This window comes from Ctenopharyngodon idella, chromosome 16 (assembly GCF_019924925.1).
Source record: "Ctenopharyngodon idella isolate HZGC_01 chromosome 16, HZGC01, whole genome shotgun sequence".
Taxonomy (NCBI): Eukaryota; Metazoa; Chordata; class Actinopteri; order Cypriniformes; family Xenocyprididae; genus Ctenopharyngodon; species Ctenopharyngodon idella.
In genome coordinates, this window is record NC_067235.1 from 24,250,471 (window position 1) to 24,269,259 (window position 18,789).

The window sequence follows — 18,789 nt, forward strand, 5'->3', positions numbered from 1 at the left end:
GTTAAAAAAAACTTTATAGATAAATAGATAGATAGATAGGCAAGCAAGCAGTATACCACATTTGCACCTAGCAAATTCAAATATTTAAAAAAAACATAGCCAAAAAAATCCATATTTCATAGCCAAATATTTCATACTATTTAATAAAATACTAAATAATTTTATTTCTTTAATATCTAAAAGGTTTTTATGACTGAAAAGTCAAGGGACATGTCTGTTGCCATATTTTGAGAATGACCCAAAGGCTATAAGCTTCTTGATTAGGCATTTGTGCTAGTGAACATTACACAGATGGTCAACAGCCTCTTGAGCCTGTGTGTAAAGCAATTTAATAAGGGAAATGACATGTAACAGATATCTTTTAATGAGCAGAGGAAACATGGATCAACTTGGCACTGTCCTTGACAGTTTGTCTTTTCTCTTATGAATATCAGCATGGAAGCTTTTGCATGTGTGGGTGAGTGAGTGTATGGTTCCTAACAGCTTGTCCAAAGCCCTCCAATTTTGTTCAATGCTCAATATTCTTCTTGCAACATGTTTGTATTTATTCCATCTTTTTTAGAGAGAAACTTAACTGTCCTTCATTTATTGTCTTGTTTTTTTGTTTTTGTTTTCTGATTATCCCCCGCTGTCATCAGCTCAGGGTTACAGATGTTGCTCAAGCTTTTGGAACATTTTTTCCATGTCTTATCGCTTTCTCTCTCTCTTGCCCTCCCACTGTCTCTCTCTTTCATTTGAAGAGCAGGCCTTATCCATTTCACACATCTTATTTTCTCAAGGGAAGGACATTGTCCTCTGCCCCATACCTAACCAAACTCGTGTCTGTCTCTTATCGGTTACCTTTCTTTCACCCAAGGTTATCACAATGCATCACAACCCCAAGGTTTGCTCTTCTCATTCTTTTTCAAAACTAAAAAAGGTGAAATTTTCCATAGATTGTCAGCTGCTCAAAACAGGACCATTTTGTCCTTCACCCCCCAAAAAAATGCAGTGTGAAGAGAACAGATAACACCCAAAGAGTTTTTCTGTCTGTCTGCATGAGCACAAGAAACTGAAAGTGACATTGATTGGATGGTAGTTGAGCATGTGGGGTCATTTTTCTCTGCATGTTGAACAGCATGCAGAGAAAAATGACCCCACATGCATCTGTGCAGGACAAAGCTCTATCTTTCTCTACAGTCGTTTTTATCATGACTGCCCACTTACTGTTGTAAAGTGACATTGTGCGATCTCACAGTGTTTACCGCCTTAAAACCCTCAGCTGCACGTTCCTACATATTGTGTGGAGTCATTGAGGGTACCTTTTAGTTTCAGAGCCACATCGTCACTTTCTGCCCTCTCATCAGTGGTTTAGCTTCAATTTATAGCACTTGTTTTTCACTTACCACAGTCTTTTCCTTTTTCAAATCTTTTGTATAAAGTAAAACAGTTGGGTTCCTCCATAGAAGAATTTATTTTGAATGATAACTTATAAATCTTTAAAGACAGACCTTCTGTGAACTATGAGGTTGTCAATCAATAGTACAGTGCATGCTTTTGTTGAAGCTGCATATATTTTTTTTTTAAATAATCATGTTTAATAACAGAATTCCTGGTAAAAAACTACATTACCCATGATTCTGCAAAGACATCTCCACCGTTGTGTCCATCCGAGTTTGCGTACCTTCCTCATTAGTATTTGAAATTAGAATTAGTGTGTCCCAAATCGTAGTATGTACTGTTGAATCGCGGTAATCGTAGTATAAAAGAAATGTGAAAAAACTAAACATGGCAAACATGTGAGATCGACTGTTATGATTTGCTGGTCAGTAAACATGACAATAGAGAATTCAATATATAGACTTTAATTAACTGACACTCAGGAGAATACAGGAACAGGAATGATAGAGACTAAACATGCAATATTAATGCACGGCAAAACACTGGGGAGAACTAAGGGCTTAAATACACAGGGAGTAATGAGGTAACTAAATGAACAACAGGTGAAAGTAATCAGTAACTAAGGGAACAAAATGGCACACACTAGGAAACTAGGGCTTTGTCGGAAATCGCGTACTCTCTTGAGTAGGTACTTATTTTGAATAAGTAATTACTTCACAATCTCAAAAAAAGTATCTTCTGTATTGTATGAATGTATGTAGTATGAATGTAATTTGGACATGCTACATCCACTATGCTGTCATTATCATGTGACCTACCAGCGTCAGTTACGTCGCTTCACTGCCATTCACAAATCCTCTCCCGTGGCCTCATGGGATAGTAAAGTGTCCATCGTATGCACACTTCAAAATCTCCCCGGAAGTAGTAGGTCATCCGGGTACTTTTTGCCTACTCTTTTATGAGTACTGTGAATTTGGACATACTTCTTTTGTCACATACTGTGTTTTGCCTACTATACAGTAGGGAAGTATGCAATTTCGGATGCAGCCTGCATCAGCTTACAATGACAGGGCACACAAGGAAACAGGAACAGGGAAAACAGAACCAAATCACAATGAAACTTAACCAAAAGAAAGCATACACGTTACACTGACAGTTAAGTAGAGAGGTTTAGACAAAGGGGTTTGAGTGATTAATAATCAGTATCTAACCTGATGTATTCAATGAACAGTACATTTCTGCTTTGTAATGTTGTGATTCACCTCATGGCTGGCTGGTTTGGTTCATGGCTTATAGTGAAGACTTTAAAATGTATGTGAATGCTGAAAAGGGGGGCGGGCCTGTTGCATTCTATTATGCAGTACTGTGGAATACTTGGTTCTGATTGGTCAATCACTTTATTCAGCGGTCACATTTACAAATGTTTGATAACATCAATGGAAACATGGTATATCGATTGTAGTGAAATTTACCTCAGAGGTCTTCGGTATTCATTTTATTGTTATCTTATTGCAATGTTCATCTTGTTGCTTAGCTGATTACTTTGTACATTACAGTGGACTAATTATTCTTTGTGGAAGCTTCAAGGTATTATACAGGTCATTTCAATTCAAATCAATATTTAATGTTCACATATGTATTTTGAGAGTAGTCATATAATAAGCAGGATAATGTAGGCATACATGTTATTTTGCAAAAACGATAATGACCAGCTGACTGTAGCCTACATCACCTCTTACATTATTCCCTAGTTTTGCTTCACATTTTTAAGTTGCAGCAACTGAGATCCTATTAATAGCTAAATCTTTGATGAATCAGTAGGTTATTCCATGGTTTGTCTCACATTTTCTCTCACTGACATGAGGGAGCTTCATACAGAAGATTTTACTCTCTGAATCTTTCAAATTAGACATTGTTGATCACAGGTCATTTCATTCATGCACATCCACAAGACCGCCGACAGCCAAAAGATCACAGGAATTCTTAACGGCTGCGAAAAACTTGTCTGAAAAAGTTAAGAGGGAGTGAAATCATGTGCATGACAACCACACACACAGGGAGTCTCACATTTAGAGGTCACGCTCCTCACAATGTCCCCCTGGTCCCTCTTCCTCTCAGAAACAGTTATTTCCTTCACTTTTTCAAGGAGCGGAGTTGAAGGTCATGTCTCTAAAGGCTTAAGCCCGTTTGAAAGAGGACGTGTATGACGTTTTTGTGAGGGTATGTGCGCAAACACGTGTGTGTGAGGGAAAGAGGTCTCACACTCAGTAATCACACCTCTGTGGTGTAATCCGTGTTCTTCAGGCTGCACTACAAAAAAGATTTACCAGATTTATACAACCATGCTCGTGTGTGAATGAAAAGTTTACAAAGAGGTCATACATGTTGTTGTTTATGTCGAAAAAGCTAGCATCTTTATGGAATGCAGGTCTTTTTAAAGCTGGCCACAATGTGGTTAAAATCATGCTAAGGTCACAAAATGGATTCCTTCTCCACTCAATTCTGTTTTTAAAATTATAAAGTGTTGTGGTGCTGGCCAATTGAATTTTTTTTTTTTAAAAATCACAATAGCGCACAACATGTTCATAAAGAACCCATTTTCTTCAATTTAAGACCATTATCGACATGGTGAAAACTAAAGGGGGTTACATTAACCACAAACAGAACAATTTACTGATTCAAAAAAAGCAGATGAATCACGTGTCCTGAAGCTGTGCTGTGAGCAACAGTGTTGTTATACACATCTCTACCCTGTTGAAAAAAACAGCATATGCTGGTTAGGTATGTTTTGAAGCATGGCAGCTGGTTTATGCTGGTCCTGAACTGGTCATAAGCTGGTCCTGAGCTGGAGCTAGTTGCTCATGACCAGCTAAGGACCAACTAAGGACCAGCTTAATCCAGCTCAAACCAGCTGGCTGCCATGCTTCAAAACATACCTAATCAGCATAGACTGTTTTTTTTTTTTGTTTTTTTTTCAACAGGGTAAACAGAAAAGGGGTGAATTATTAATTCACAAACCACCTTGATACAATTCAATGATCAAACTGCAGAGGTTAATAGCTCACTTAAAAGGAAGATTATCAGAGAGTAACAACCAAAATTTACCTCAAACATACCTATCATATGACTTCATAAGATTTGAAGATTGATGCAGATTGAAACTTTGTTTTTGCTAAAATCATGGCTTCATTTACCTGAGAACCAGATTATAGCCCATATAGCCCTTATGTTAAAAAAGGCAGAGCATGTGTTTTATTTATGAGTTTATGTTTAATTTCTTTCATTCATTTTAATCTCTTTAAAAGTGAATATTATTTCTTTCGTCTAATCAACTGCAGAACCAGATCTAAAATTAGCATTGAAAAGCCACGATGCTATATGCAAAGTCACCGATAGAATAAAATGCATTTGGGCCATTTTTATGATTTTTATGGTGCTTTTGTGTCCCTTTTGAATCTTGAACGCCTCAATTCCCATTTATTGTAATGAAAATAGCGACCATTCTTCAAATGTCTCCTTTTGTGATTCCCAGAAAAAAAAAGAAAGGCTTACAGGTTTGGACTGGTGAATAAGTGATGACGAAATCTTCTTTTCTGGGAGAACTAAACCTTCAAAGAATCACTCTTTTGAATTCCTATGGCTTGGTCAGAATAATTTATTTGAGACCAGGCTCACTTATAGATCCCATGAATACTTTCAATGAGATAAGCAGCAGACGTGTTTTAGAGGTGTATGACTGTATTCTAACAATTAATGTATTTTAAAAGTAAAAGATTTTATGGGATTATAAGGAGATTTTGTGTAGAATTACAGTAATAAACAGTAAATATAGGATAAGAAATTTCTTATTTCTTAGGTTAAAATGATGTAGGCAAGACTATATGTGACTGTGTGAAAGTACTTTTTTTAGCAGCTTGATTGCAGCAGATAATAACAACAGTAATAACTTTTGATCAGAGAAGACAAATATATGTGAACATGTTTTTAAACACATATTTTTAGAGCATGCCATCCCAGAGAGATTGGAATTCAGAGCTGATGTCTTCCTGTCTACATTTTCGCCAGACAGGTCACAAAGAGCATTGCAGTTGGAGAGCAGAAAAATAAGGCTGTGATGAAAGAAAAATAAAAGATAAACAAAACCAACAAACTTTTGAGCCAATGGCGAGACACACTTCAGACGGGCTCTCAGAGCCATCATCATGTTGTAATGGAACTTGCAAACACCAGGCAGAGAAAGACAGGAACAGCAACCTTACAGTTAGAGAGGTGGTGAGACAACAATACAACAGGGAGAGCGAGTGAAAAAGATAGAGGGGTAAAAGAAGATGAAAAGAATGGGGTCTGATTCGCTTCAGTGGAGATGTATACATTGCTTTCACGTTACCCAAGAAAAGCAATCAGGGGGTGTGAGAGTGTGTTTGGTCACCATACCTGAAAGGACATTGCAAGACACAAAATAATACTGAGTGTGCACACATAAGATGAAAAGGTCTTGGTGCACACTGCAGAAAGTGTTGAACACAACATCTGCAGATCATCAGAAAGTATTATAAAATATATTATATTAAAAATACGGTATATAAACAACTCCCAACATTGGTATTTGATGCTGATAATGGCATTTAAAGAAATAGGTGTCTTCATACCACCACAGTTTACACTTTTCAGTGTATTTGTATTTGTTTTTTACATGGAATATTTTAATGTCAAAATAATCACACACTTCTTAATTCTAATTAATATCACACAAGCAAGTGGGTTGTTCTGGACACCACAGCTGTGATGATATTTAGATATTTAGACTGTGTAACATTGCTTTTATACAAGTTCAATTGAGTAACTTACATTTTAAACACAGTACTACTTTGTCCAGTTTTAGAAAGGAAAATAGAAAAAAAAAATAGTTCTAATCAAAGCCAAAGCACAATCAACATCGCATATCAGAGGAACACACAATGGTGATACTTTATTTCTGAATGAATCAGTGATTTTGAACGAATTGTTAAGTGGATGATTCAATGACTCAATCATAAAAATAGAAGACACTTGTTTCGTTCCTGAATTAATCAGTGTTTTGAATGAATCAGTTGAATAATGATTCAATAATTTACTCATAAAGACAATGGCTATGTCTGAAATCGAATACTCTCTTGAGTAGGTACACATTTTGAACAAGTAATTACTTCACGACCGCTAAAAAAGTATGCTCTATATAGTATGAATGTGTGTTGTATGGATGTAATACGGACGTACTCCATTCGCCATGTTGCCCTTATCATGTGACCTACCAGCGTCAGTTGCGTTGCATCACTGCCATTCACAAATCCTCTCCCGTGGCCTCAAGGGATAGTAAAGTGTCCATCATATGCACACTTCAGAATGTGAAGAAGTAGGAAGTAGAAGGTCATCCAGGGACTTTCTACCTGGTAATTTATTTATAGTCTGGTTATTTAAACAGATCCCAAAGCCTAACCCTCTCGATTTCTGAAATATACATTTGCAATAAAAATCAAATATGATGTCTGTACTAAGAGAGCTCTCAGCTCATCACTGTTAAACTATCATGAGTGTGATTGACAGATACTTAACTTCACTTAACCCGGGCCACTAACTACTCCTTTGCTCTGTTTAAGAGACATTCAAATGCATCTCAGTTTTACAAGAAGATTGGATTGAGTTTTAAAAGGTCGGTTAAAATATGTCTTTCTTAAAACGGCATAAAATATTACACAAATCTATCTCAAAGTCTTATGGGAACTGACTCAAAGCACCTTGAGGTACATATTGGAAACATATGCAAATCAGCCTGACTTACCACGAAGCATGTCAAAGTTCTGATGTGTGCATTAAAGACTGTAAAACGGGCTGCACCTCTCTGTCGTTAATGTAAATCACACCATTAACCAGATGACTAGTATGCCACAGAGAGCTGATGGAATGGAGCGTAAATCACCAGATAAGGGTTCAATCAGTGACTGTAACTCTCCCTTCTTCTCTTTGTGTCTCACTTTCACTCTCTCTTTCCAAAGTGCCACTTGAAAAGGTAGTTAATGGAACCGCTCCACATTGCACTGCCTCTAAAAGTTTATCCTCTCCATTCACCTCCAGTTGAGCCGCCTCATTACTGAAAAATGTTTCACTTGCCCTTTTCTGTCTCTTAAATTCAATATAAAAAATAACAGCTTTGTACGAGATTGAACCATTTCCCTTCTCCATTGCCTGGCACATGATCTGTAAGGAGAAATATGTCAGACCTGAACTTCCTTGAGATGCTACTGAATGCTGGCATTCCATAATCTAATCTTACATTATATCCAATCCAATGAGCATTGTGTTCATTTACCAAATTTTAGAGTCCATCTCTTCTGACCTCTAATCCAGCAAACCAATCAAAATGTGTTATATTTGATCTATTTTATAGGCCTATACTCTCCTAAATTCTCTTAACATTTGAGCATGTCACATCCTTCCAGTGCCATTTCAGAAGACTTTCCACACTATATGACAACTGCTTCCAGAAATACTACAAAATAAATATTCAACTATACCTCTAGAAACAATGTTCTGTTAGTACCTCACTCAGAATGTATAATTTTCTATTTTCTTCTTGGACGTTATGTTTTGCTATATTGACTGTTGCAGCACTCCATTAAAGACACAGATTAGGCTGATTTAGACTAAATCATCCTCTACAAAATGACGCAAAATGTTCATTTTGTTTGCTGCTTTCATGCTATTACTGAACCCAGAATAGACCGCTATGCACCCTGTTCCCATTAGAGAATAATACAACTGGAACGGTTAATGAATGATTTGATAAATTCAATCAGTTACATTGTTCGGTACTGAAAACCTGGAGCATAAGAGCTTGCCAATCACCGGACTAGCTCAAATATGATTTCAATAAAGACAGATTTTAGAGAAAGTCGTAAGTACATGCCTATTTTCATCACCAAAAAATCATGTCAAATTTATTTTAGGCAACATGCCCGACAAACTAAGTGAGAGCTGCACTATGAATTAATCAATGTCGCCATCTGCTGGTCATGAACAGCTTCTTCAATAGTTAGCTCGTTCGCTAATATAGGGAATATGAACATTATGAAGCCTTCGCTTGGGGTTAATTAATGACATAGGCCTACAATCTTAAAAGATTGTGTGCTTTCGCTGTATCTGAAAGAAAACCTATTATTCAGCCCATTATAACCCCGCCACCTCCAACTCAAACGGCACCACAGTTCACTGCTATGTGTAATGCTGTTATTTTACAGAAGCTGTATATTAAAAGCAGATTGCAGTCATTGAGTTTCAAATCTATAGGTTCTGAAATGCAAGTACAAGGCAATGTGTACGGATAAATCTTCTCCTTATGTCTGACCAAAACTTGTATAAGGAGACAGACAGTATTAGGGTTATTACAAATTATAAATATATAACGTATAAAAAAAAATAACAAATCAAATCTTTAATTAACCATACATAAGCGTTTTATAGGGTTGTTTTTTTTTTTTTTCAGATGCAGAAGAGATCGTACTACTATTTGGATTCAATACAAATATATATATATATATATAAAAACTGGTTTGTTATCTAACTTATTCTAACGCCAAGGTATGCCAACCAATCACGATGCGCTGTCAAAATCACGTGTTGCCGGCTCAAACTGACGCAAAACCTCCGCGACCTACCGATAGTTCCTCCATGTGAATGTCGTCGCCGCTCATATAAAAGCCTATTTGACAAGGTAAGATAGCAGTATTTGGTCTTTCGGTTGGTTTGGTCTACAGCCACATCCGTACGATAAAACATATTTATTGAACTGTATCAATGTTTACTGGTTTCCCGAAAATTCTCGTTGATAACGTTGACAGTTTCGTAAGCTTTATTGCGGCGCCTGCCCAAATCGGCAAGGTCAGAATAGACTTCAGTCCATGACAGGCAGCTAGGTAATTCAGACATCTGACAGATCTTTATGTGGTGTTAACATGCAGTATAATCGGAAAGTGTTGAAGCTCAAGATTATTTTGTTGAAAGCAAGAGTACTAGTAAAATATAATTAAGATAAAAAAAATAAAAATAAAAAATCATGTAAATTTACACACCTACGAAACATCATCAAATATATTATATAATAACATCAACATCAGACTAGCGTTATTTTAATATCATTTGGCTAATTTTCTCACAACTGCTACTTTTCTTATATGTGCTGTCTGGTTGATTCTTAGGTGCTCAGGTGAGATGTGGATGCAAATGCTTTGATTGGTCGTTGAATAGAGGAAGTCCCCTTTCCAAAATGACCACCAGGCTGCTGTGCAGATGGGCACGATGGTTTCCTCGTTGCTCTCAGGCTGCCGTGGCCTCAGCCCGACTACAGACTTCCACAGTTCACCATACAGAGCCGTTGTGCCTGATGTCCGTGTCTTGGATCCGACCTTCTGCTAGGCACCTCTGTCAGGGCAATGAACTGGCCAGGATGGAGGAGACGCCATTTCCATATGAATGTACAGAACTAGTCAAACTTGTTGAAAAGGCATCCACTCCACAGGAAGTGCTTCAGTTGTGGGCAGAGCAAGGCGGATCTGCCAGCGATGCTGCTAGGTGTCTGGTCCAGCTGAACCTGCGGATAGTCGAGAAGGGTGGCGAAGGAATTCTGCAGGATCCGCGCTTTGAGAACATGCTGGAGACTGTAAACTCTCAGGTAACCATGACAACCAGTCTGAGTAGCAGCTTGAATTAAAAGTCCACTTGTCACAGATAAAGATGTTGAGGTATTGGGCCGGTGGAATATTATCTTTGTTGTTCCTTTCACACAGGTGTCCTTAGTGTGGAATGGATCTCTGGTGGCTCTTCTGCGTACACTCACTATGCTGGGTCTCCCTTCTGATGCCCCTGTACTCCACTCCATCCAGAATGAAGTGCTTTGGAGGATCCGGCGCCTCACCTACCGTCAGCTGGCCTACCTGGTGGACTGGGTAGCCTTTCAACGCAAAAGAGGGTGAGATTCACATGCTTGACAAAGCTTTATTCACAGTCATAGACATTAGCATGTGACAATTTAAAAATGAAAATTTTAGGGATGACTAGTCAGTTGATGGATGAACTACTTGATTAGTGGGGTAGTCTATCTATCTATCTATCTATCTATCTATTTATTTATTTATGGGTTGTTGTTTTTTTTTTGGCTTTAAGATTTTAATATACATGCAGACAGACTAATTTAAAATAATCAAACTTTTTTTGTTGTTGTGACCAGAGGTCGTGTTAGACTTTCTCATTGTCCATCATTTTGACGAACAGGGTCTTAATCGTCATAATCTATTATGACCTGTCATTTTAATTTTCATATTTTAATTAGGGCTGGGACAATAAATCGATTCTTGGTTCGTGATACAATGATTCTGGATCGATTCTGATATTTTCTCTCTCGAATCGATTCTGAGCTTAGTTTTAACTGCAGATGGCGCTCTAGGCTAGTTTTTTAACCGCACACTCAAATGCTCACAAAGAAGAGTGCTGGACAGCGAACATGTGTTCGTCATGTAAGTAGTTAAATATACTTGTTGCACCTCAAAATACTTTTAAGACACAAGATTAATGTAAACACAGCCCACTGTGAACACCCTTGTAATTCACTTCAACCTTTTCAAACTTTATGAATGATTATTTTAGGTTTAAGCAGTGTGTGTAAAGGAACTGGAAGCAAGCAGAGTACGGGTGTTTCTAAAGCACGTAGTGCCATCTGCTGTTAAAAACTAAGCTCAGAATCTATTCGAGAGAGAATTGTGATAATTACAGGAATAAATTACATATTAAAAAATATATAAAATAGAAAACAGTTATTTTAAATTGTAATAATTTAAGCTTCTTTAGTTTTTGATGCTGTAGTTGGTCCAGTAGGTAACTGATTTGTTCTTGTAATGTTGTTGTTTGTGATGTGATAGGTATGAAAATGAAACACTCACCAAAACCCTGCTGAAACAACTGGAGCTGCGCTGGACAGAGCTAAATGACAGTCGTACCATCACCATTCTCATGGGCCGTGCTTTGCTTTTCTCCCCCTCTCTTATGGACAAACTGGAGGACAAAGTGAGTGCACACACATAAACACCTTTAGCCACCTAGCCAACCAAACATATTTGAACACTTTTGAAATTGCATTATGTTGTATTAGGCCAGTTTAACTTGCTTGTCTAACACTGAACTGTATCTTGTGCTTTCCAGGCTTTGGAGTTGGCAGAGAGCTTTAGCGCAGACGATATCCGGAGGGTGGCATTAGCACTGGCCTCTCAAAACAGGAGGGCCGTTTCTTTGTTACGGGCTCTCTCATACCACCTGAACCAAAAAGCCTCCTTTGAACTGAAAACACCATTGCTGCTTGACATCGCGTACACTTATGGTCAGTGAGAAATTGTCATAGCTTGGGGTTTCGCCTAGACTTCCATAAATAACTGTAAAAATCTAATTATCCTCTCATCTTTCTTTGAATTAAAGGTAAGCTGAATTTTCACCAGACACAGGTGCTTCAGAGAATAGCAGCAGAGCTATTACCAAGATTATCAGAACTGAGTTCCTTTGATGTCACTCGCTGTGCCAAGTCTTTAGCCTTTCTCAAGTGGCTCAACCTGCCTCTGTTTGAAGGCTTTGCTCAGGTTAGAGTCTTTTTCTTGCTAATTTTTAAGAAATCAGCACCACAAAGTAAAGTATCCTTTCGTTGAAGGCAACCTTTTTTTTGTTTGATTGTAATCGTCTCTCCTTCGCCATTCTCCATCTACATAAACACATTTTCATTCTTTTCCCCCTTTCTGTTGTTTTTCAGCACTATGTGAATTATAGTGAAAGCTACAGCACTCTGCAGGTCTGTAATCTCCTCATGTCTTTTGCCAAACTCAACTTCCAGCTTGGCAGAGGAGAGGAGTTTTACCAAAAGGTAACCAATTAGAGTGATAAAGTATTATTATCCTTGATTAATTGCAATGCAGTGTATATTTATGTATGTATGTAATATGTTTTATTGTGTGGCTATAGGTGCACAAAGCTCTGGAAGGTTCCTTTCAGAATTTAGAGCCCTTCCTGAAAACAGATGTGGTCTGGTCGCTGTGTGTGCTGAACCAGGCTAATCCTTTTTACATCTCCTCTGTTACAAAGCATGACTTTCAGAAGAAACTTTCAGGTGCGAATGAATGAATGTGCTAAAAATATTCAGAAAAGACTATACTCTCCATTTTGGGAAAACTGCTGATTTTACATTTCTTATTTAGCAATATGATATCATTTGCTGTTCTCATTCGAAACACTTGGTGGCAGTATAGGAGCATTGTCCAATGTCTGTCTTTACTTGCATGATAAGTTGTAGCAGATCTAAACTACACTACCTTTCAGAAATTTGGGGTCAGTAAGGTTATTTTTTAAAGATATGAATACTGTTATTCAGCAAGAATGCACTAAATTGATCAAAGGTGACAAAAAAGACACATTATAACAAAATACTTCTGTTTCAAATAAATGTTTTAGTCAAAGAATCACGTTTTCCCCAAACACAAACAATTTTAATATCTATAATATTACTGTTTATACTGTATTTTTGATGCAGGCTTGGTGAGCATAAGTCTTCCAAAAACATTTTAAAAAATTTATCAACCTCAAACCTTTGAATGGTAGTGTAATTTAAGGAATAGTTTATCCAAAAATGAAAATACAATCATTATTCATCCTCTTGTCTTGGAACACAAAAGAATAGTCACACACTTCTTTTACATACAAGGCTGTCAAGCTGTGCACTATATTTCAAGTCAGTATGCAGTCATTTCGGGGGGGGGGGTTTGTGTGTGTGATTTTGATAAAAAATTTTCCTCACCCATCCAATAGGTGGCATTGTGGATCGGACTGAGAACTATCGGCTGAAATTGCTGCATATCTCTGCCTTTGCTCAGCTGGAGCCTTTAGGAATCACTATAAAATCCCCTGCTGTGGTGCTTCCAGCTCCCCGGGGGAAAGTGGAGACCAGCACCCCTCTGCAGAGCAGCCTACACACAGCCCTCCAGAGTCTGACCAACAACCGGACACAGGCCCTCCGCACTGCTGTCAAAACTGTATACGGCTGGACAATAGGTGAGTAGAAACTGCAAGGTAACAAACATCATAGGTTTGATACCCATAGGTTTGATCTAACAAAACCTCCTGCTAATTTGCAAATCTGTTGATTGATATGTTCACCACAGATGGAGAGCTTGTGGTAGATTCAGAAAATAAGCCTATTGATTTGGAGAACTTGAAAGCCCCTCATTTACCCGGAGGCGGTGGGCCTGATGCCTTACCTGCAGGGGCACGACGGTGAGTGTTAAAGTGAAAGCGTTGTCCTAATTTCACATACAGAGATGGTTTCTGATTGTGTCAATGTGTTTGTTTCTATTTGCAGAATAGCATTTGTGTCTTGGGACTTTCCTAACTTCTGTCTCAGGAGCAAGGATCTTCTGGGCCGCTTTGCTATGCAGAAACGCCACCTACAGCTGGCTGGGTTTATAGTGGTGGAGGTGAGACAGTGAAATACAAGCACAGGAGATGAAAACATATCTCAGTTAATTTGAAGTATTAAGGCCTGTTCAGACCAAGATGCAGTTATGTCATCTGCCACAAGTCGAGTGGATACCGATTGGCTGTTACTGTTTATCAGCTGGAAAAAATTTGTTCTGAAAGTGATTCCAACAATATCGTTCCTGCATCATTATCGTTCGCTGTGGTGTGGACATCACTATTCTCGTAGAATTAAGGCCTGTTCAAACCAAGAATAATAACTGTAATGATAATTACTGTATGTTAGTGTCCACCCCAACACGCTATTTATTATAAGCGCAAGCTCTTTAAAGTTAAGTGGATTCTGATTGGCTGTGAATATTTTTAATGTTCGTCAGCTGGATAAAAAATGTTCTGAAAGTGATTCCAATGATATCATCCCTCTGTCTTTATCATTAAAGGATTAGTTCACTTTCAAATGAAAATTAGCCCAAGCTTTACTCACCATCAAGCTATCATAGGTGTATATGACTTTCTTCTTTCTGATGAACATAATAGGAGAAATATAATAATAATAATAATAATAATAAAATAATAATTATCCTGTGACGCATCCAAGCTTTATAATGACAGTGAACAGGGTTCACGAGTATGAGCTGAAGAAAGTGCTTCCATCCACATCCATCTATGATAAACGTGTACTCCACACGGCTCCAGGGGGTTAATAAAGGCCTTTTGAAGCGAAGCGGTGCGTTTGTGTAAAAAAAAAAATCCATATTTGGCATCGCATCAGTTACACTTTCCCGTAAATTGAATAGGGAAGGTATAGGACGTAGCATAAGCTTTATGAACTGCTAGAGTTTTACACTTTCTTCATACGTTGAATATGGAAGGCGGTCTGGCGGAAGCTAGATATTTTACTTCATAACTTGTTAAATATGGAGTACACGTTTATCATGGATGGATGTGGATGGAAGCACTTTCTTCAGCTCATACTCATGAACCCTGTTCACTGCCATTATAAAGCTTGGATGTGTCAGAATATTTATTAAAATTTCTCAGATTATGTTCATCAGAAAGAAGAAAGTCATATACACCTAAGATGGCTTGAGGGTGAGTAAAGCTTGGGGTAATTTTCATTTGAAAGTGAACTAATCCTTTAAAGTTGTGGTAAAGACTTCCTTATTCTCACAGAATTAGAACAATCAAAACTTTATAGTTACAGTTGTCCTAGGTGTGAACACCTGTTTAAAATGTTTAAGTTTTTATAGTTCTATTTGTTGTTATTATTTACTATATTTGGTGTGAACAATCTTTTATGAACTACAAGGTCAACAGTGTTTAAAGGTCCACTGAATTGCCTTGAAACGCACAGCATTATTCAATGTGTTGACGTAATTTCCACTGAACAGGAAGACAGTGCAGGACATATCGAACAGCTCCTCCCCTTTTTTGAAATAGCCAATAGCGTTTTGTTTATATCACAGCTCGGCCAGAACCGTTGAACTTGGTAAAACCTCAGTTTCCTTCTAATCTCTAACTGTTTCTCCTCCTAATCTTCTCCATATCACTTTAAAATATAGCATTCTGTGCAGAATTTAAATGTGTCCGATACGTTTTTTGGTCTGCGCCGACTCACGCATATCATCCGCTCTGTGGTATCATGTCTCTGCACTTTGGCGGTTCGTGTGACATTAACGTGAAACCAGACTTTATTCGCCTCAATGGAAAGCATATTTACACTGTCTGAATCGTTCCTTATCCCCTGTATAGTGCACTATGTGCCATCCACCATTTAGAAAATAGTAACTGTGCAATTGAAAACAAGTGACCGATTTTAGCCGCAGCTTCAGCATCTATTTATAATGTAGGGGGTGGAACATTTTAGATTTTAGAGAGCATTTGAGGTCAGAAAATCTACTGAGGAGCTGAAGTGCAGGGTGATGTCATCAAAACCATTGATCCATTTTGGCAGAAGTGACAAGACTGTAAGTTTTGAATGCTTATATCATCTAAATGCGAATTTTGTCATTGTTTTGGAGCACACTAGCTTATAGACAACAGTAAGGCTAGCATATTCATACTAAAAGCCAAAAAACTTCAATTTTGATTTCATGGTGACTTTAATGTAACACGAAAATAAGCAAATTTTCTAAACATAGTTTAATTAGGGATGTTACGTGGGCATTAGGGGTTAGGTGGCCAGGATTAGCTGTACATCATTTACTGTTGGTCTTCCAACTCAGAATAACAGTTCTTATATGATCCAAAAAAAGTTCTCTCCTTTTTAAAGGAGAAGCGCAGTGTTGTTAGCCTGATTATCTCTATTCTTATTGTAATAGCTATTACATGGCAAGCAGTCCCCCTTGACTTTTGGTTATAAATAGCGGCAGTAAAGACAGAACTGCGCAAAAGGACTCAGGCTCTGTCTGCAGCATGTAGGCCAATCCTGTTAGCCCTCTGCCTCCTGGGGTACAGTTTAATAGAGTTGGCTGGACTTGTCTTGACTTCCAACTGAGCACAAGGCTGACATAATGCTCCTTCCATTTGATGCACTAGCTGACGTAACAGTTTTCCATTTTCTGTTTTTTGAGATTGATTTTGCGGTCACATTACCAAAATTACAGCAAAATTCATCCATTGTCTATTTTCAATTGTGTAGCGCTGTATAAAGCACAGTTTACACAGAAGTTGCTTTCAAACCAAGCAGAATTCAGTTGGTCAATGCAGCGAATCTTCATGACCAACTTGAACCTGTTGCAAAGTCTGCATGGGGAAATCTTTCACCCTCATGCAAAATTTCACGTTGCATGGATTCCTATTGAAATTACTCTTATTTCGTCTGTGAAAATTTGCCAGACAAAAACAAATGTGACTGCGCCGTCTCCCTCAAGCCTATTGATTTGTCACAATATCACTCCTTATGTGTTCCTCTACAGGTGCCGTACTTTGAATGGCTGGAGCTGAAGTCTGATTGGCAAAAAGTGGCTTACTTGAAAGACAAATTAGGGAAGGCAGTGGCTGAAGACATGGCTAAGTGAGCCATCAAGCCTGTCAATAACTTTAAATGCTTTTGACACTGGCAGCTTATAGACATCAACAGGGCCAGACAATAACAAGACTTACAGGTGAAGGAAGGATACAGATATTGAGTATAACATATACACACAGAGAGACCGTTACAGCATCCTCAAGTTCTATGATCCACATAAACATCAGAGTGGAAATCAAATGCGACTGGGAGCTGTGATCCATCTCTGCAAGAACAGAAAGCGGAGCCTCCAGAAATCAGCAGATGCTCGGAAACAGAGTCGTGTATCCTCTGCCTTCCCAAAAAGGAAACTGAGCCAAAGAGCTAGGCATATGTTGTGAAATGAAAGTGAAATGTAAGACTGATCTGAAGGGCATAAGCAATGTTTACCACAGGGCAAACAACTCCACATCAACTACACTAAATTATTAGTTTTTTATTAATCCTCCACATCTTCAAAAACATTTAAAAACAATACATACACCTTCTGTTTTTGATGTGGTTGCCTAGACAACACATGGGGCTTTCCTTGTTCCCAAGGAGACAGTTAGGATGGAAATATTTATGGAGAAAAGGACTGAGAGTTCAGTACTTAAAAGATACTTTAATTACACTTAGACAGCATCACTCTATTATTGCTGATTAATAAAAAAAAAGTTAAAAGATATCAACTCTATTTGCCTCACCTGATATATGTACATTTGCAAATATGCTTGTGATTTAAATATATGTAAAACATGGTAGTATGTAAGAATACATATTGGATGACAATTTTTGCCTAAAATATTTATTTTGGAAAGGCCATCATTACACTCTGGTATATTTAGACCTAGTTGCAACTTGCAGACCTGTTATTTGCTGTCAGGTAAGCCTGAAGTTATGTTCTCTGGTCAGTCTAAGTGGACCTTTCTCTTGAAATCTTGAAAGAATTTGTGCAGAGAATGGATGTTTCCACTAAGACTTTCACCTCAAGCACCTCGGTGTTTGCAATGTGTGGTGTATCAATAAAAATAATCTCGTATTTTTATCAAAGAGCATATCATGACTCATTGCTGTATTTTGCTGAACGTGGTTTTCTAATGTTGGCTGGCTCTCTGTAGTCATGCTGTGATGTTTTATGTTTTGTGTAATAAGCATAACATTCTGATGAAATGTGAAATTGGTCTTAATATATTTTTGTATTATTTACGATAATTTAAGATTTCATCAACAGACACTGAGGTTTGGTTTGCTGTGGTGCTAAGCAAACGTCTTGATATGGATCAGAATCTAATAAACGTTTTTTTTTTTAACAATGAGCTGACTATAAATTAACAATAAACTGGAATTTGTCTGATGTTTGTTCAGCTATGCAGTGTATTTTACCTTGAAACTGAAGTCAAGTTCCCAGCAGAGCAACCACAGGTGTAGTTCATCAACTGAACATTTTCCCCATTGGTCATAATTTTGGACATATTATCTGTTGTTTTATAATTTGGAGCCTAAATGATGCTTTGAACGTATTTGTTCTATATTTCTTAAAATAAACACCACTTTGTTAGTGTATATAATGCAACATTTTCAAGTTTGGTTAAGTGTATTCTTGAATGAATCGTTGTTGTCTAATCGAACTTTAGTTCCGGGTTGATGACGCAAGACGCACAGCCGAAATAGCACGTCCGACTCAAAAAGAACCGAATATCAGCCAGTTCAACCATCAAAGTTAGCAGAGGATTACCAAGGAGTCTGACGATAGTCTACAAGGCAAACCCGTGGCATGTACTGGGAATATTCTTATTATGACTACTATTATTAAATAACATTTTATTAAAACTGCAAATAAATTCTAGTTTATTGTGCATGCAGATTATATTTTAATTTGT

General features: G+C 37.7%; 1 protein-coding gene across 2 annotated transcripts; it reads left to right on the forward strand.

Moving 5' to 3' along the window:
* Positions 1 to 8,997: 8,997 nt before the first annotated feature.
* tbrg4 (transforming growth factor beta regulator 4) lies at positions 8,998 to 18,263 on the forward strand. Of its 2 annotated transcripts, none has more exons than XM_051865961.1 (12): positions 8,998 to 9,127; positions 9,612 to 10,084; positions 10,200 to 10,381; positions 11,328 to 11,472; positions 11,608 to 11,782; positions 11,878 to 12,035; positions 12,203 to 12,313; positions 12,412 to 12,556; positions 13,252 to 13,494; positions 13,605 to 13,716; positions 13,802 to 13,916; positions 16,836 to 18,263. In XM_051865961.1, the coding sequence occupies exons 2-12, from the start codon at positions 9,680 to 9,682 to the stop codon at positions 16,935 to 16,937; spliced, it is 1,893 nt and encodes a 630-aa protein (XP_051721921.1). In that variant the 5' UTR covers positions 8,998 to 9,127; positions 9,612 to 9,679; the 3' UTR covers positions 16,938 to 18,263. The 2 variants fall into 2 exon arrangements, with proteins under 2 accessions (XP_051721921.1, XP_051721920.1); XM_051865960.1 differs by lacking the exon at positions 8,998 to 9,127 and adding an exon at positions 9,151 to 9,329.
* Positions 18,264 to 18,789: the final 526 nt, after the last annotated feature.

Excerpts from the sequence above, each read along its gene's own strand:
- tbrg4 (XM_051865961.1), top strand. The coding sequence starts at position 9,680 with ATGACCACCAGGCTGCTGTGCAGATGGGCACGATGGTTTCCTCGTTGC. Across the intron at positions 10,382-11,327 it reads GCCTTTCAACGCAAAAGAGG|GTATGAAAATGAAACACTCA; the intron begins GTGAGATTCACA and ends GTGATGTGATAG. Across the intron at positions 13,495-13,604 it reads TGTATACGGCTGGACAATAG|ATGGAGAGCTTGTGGTAGAT; the intron begins GTGAGTAGAAAC and ends TGTTCACCACAG.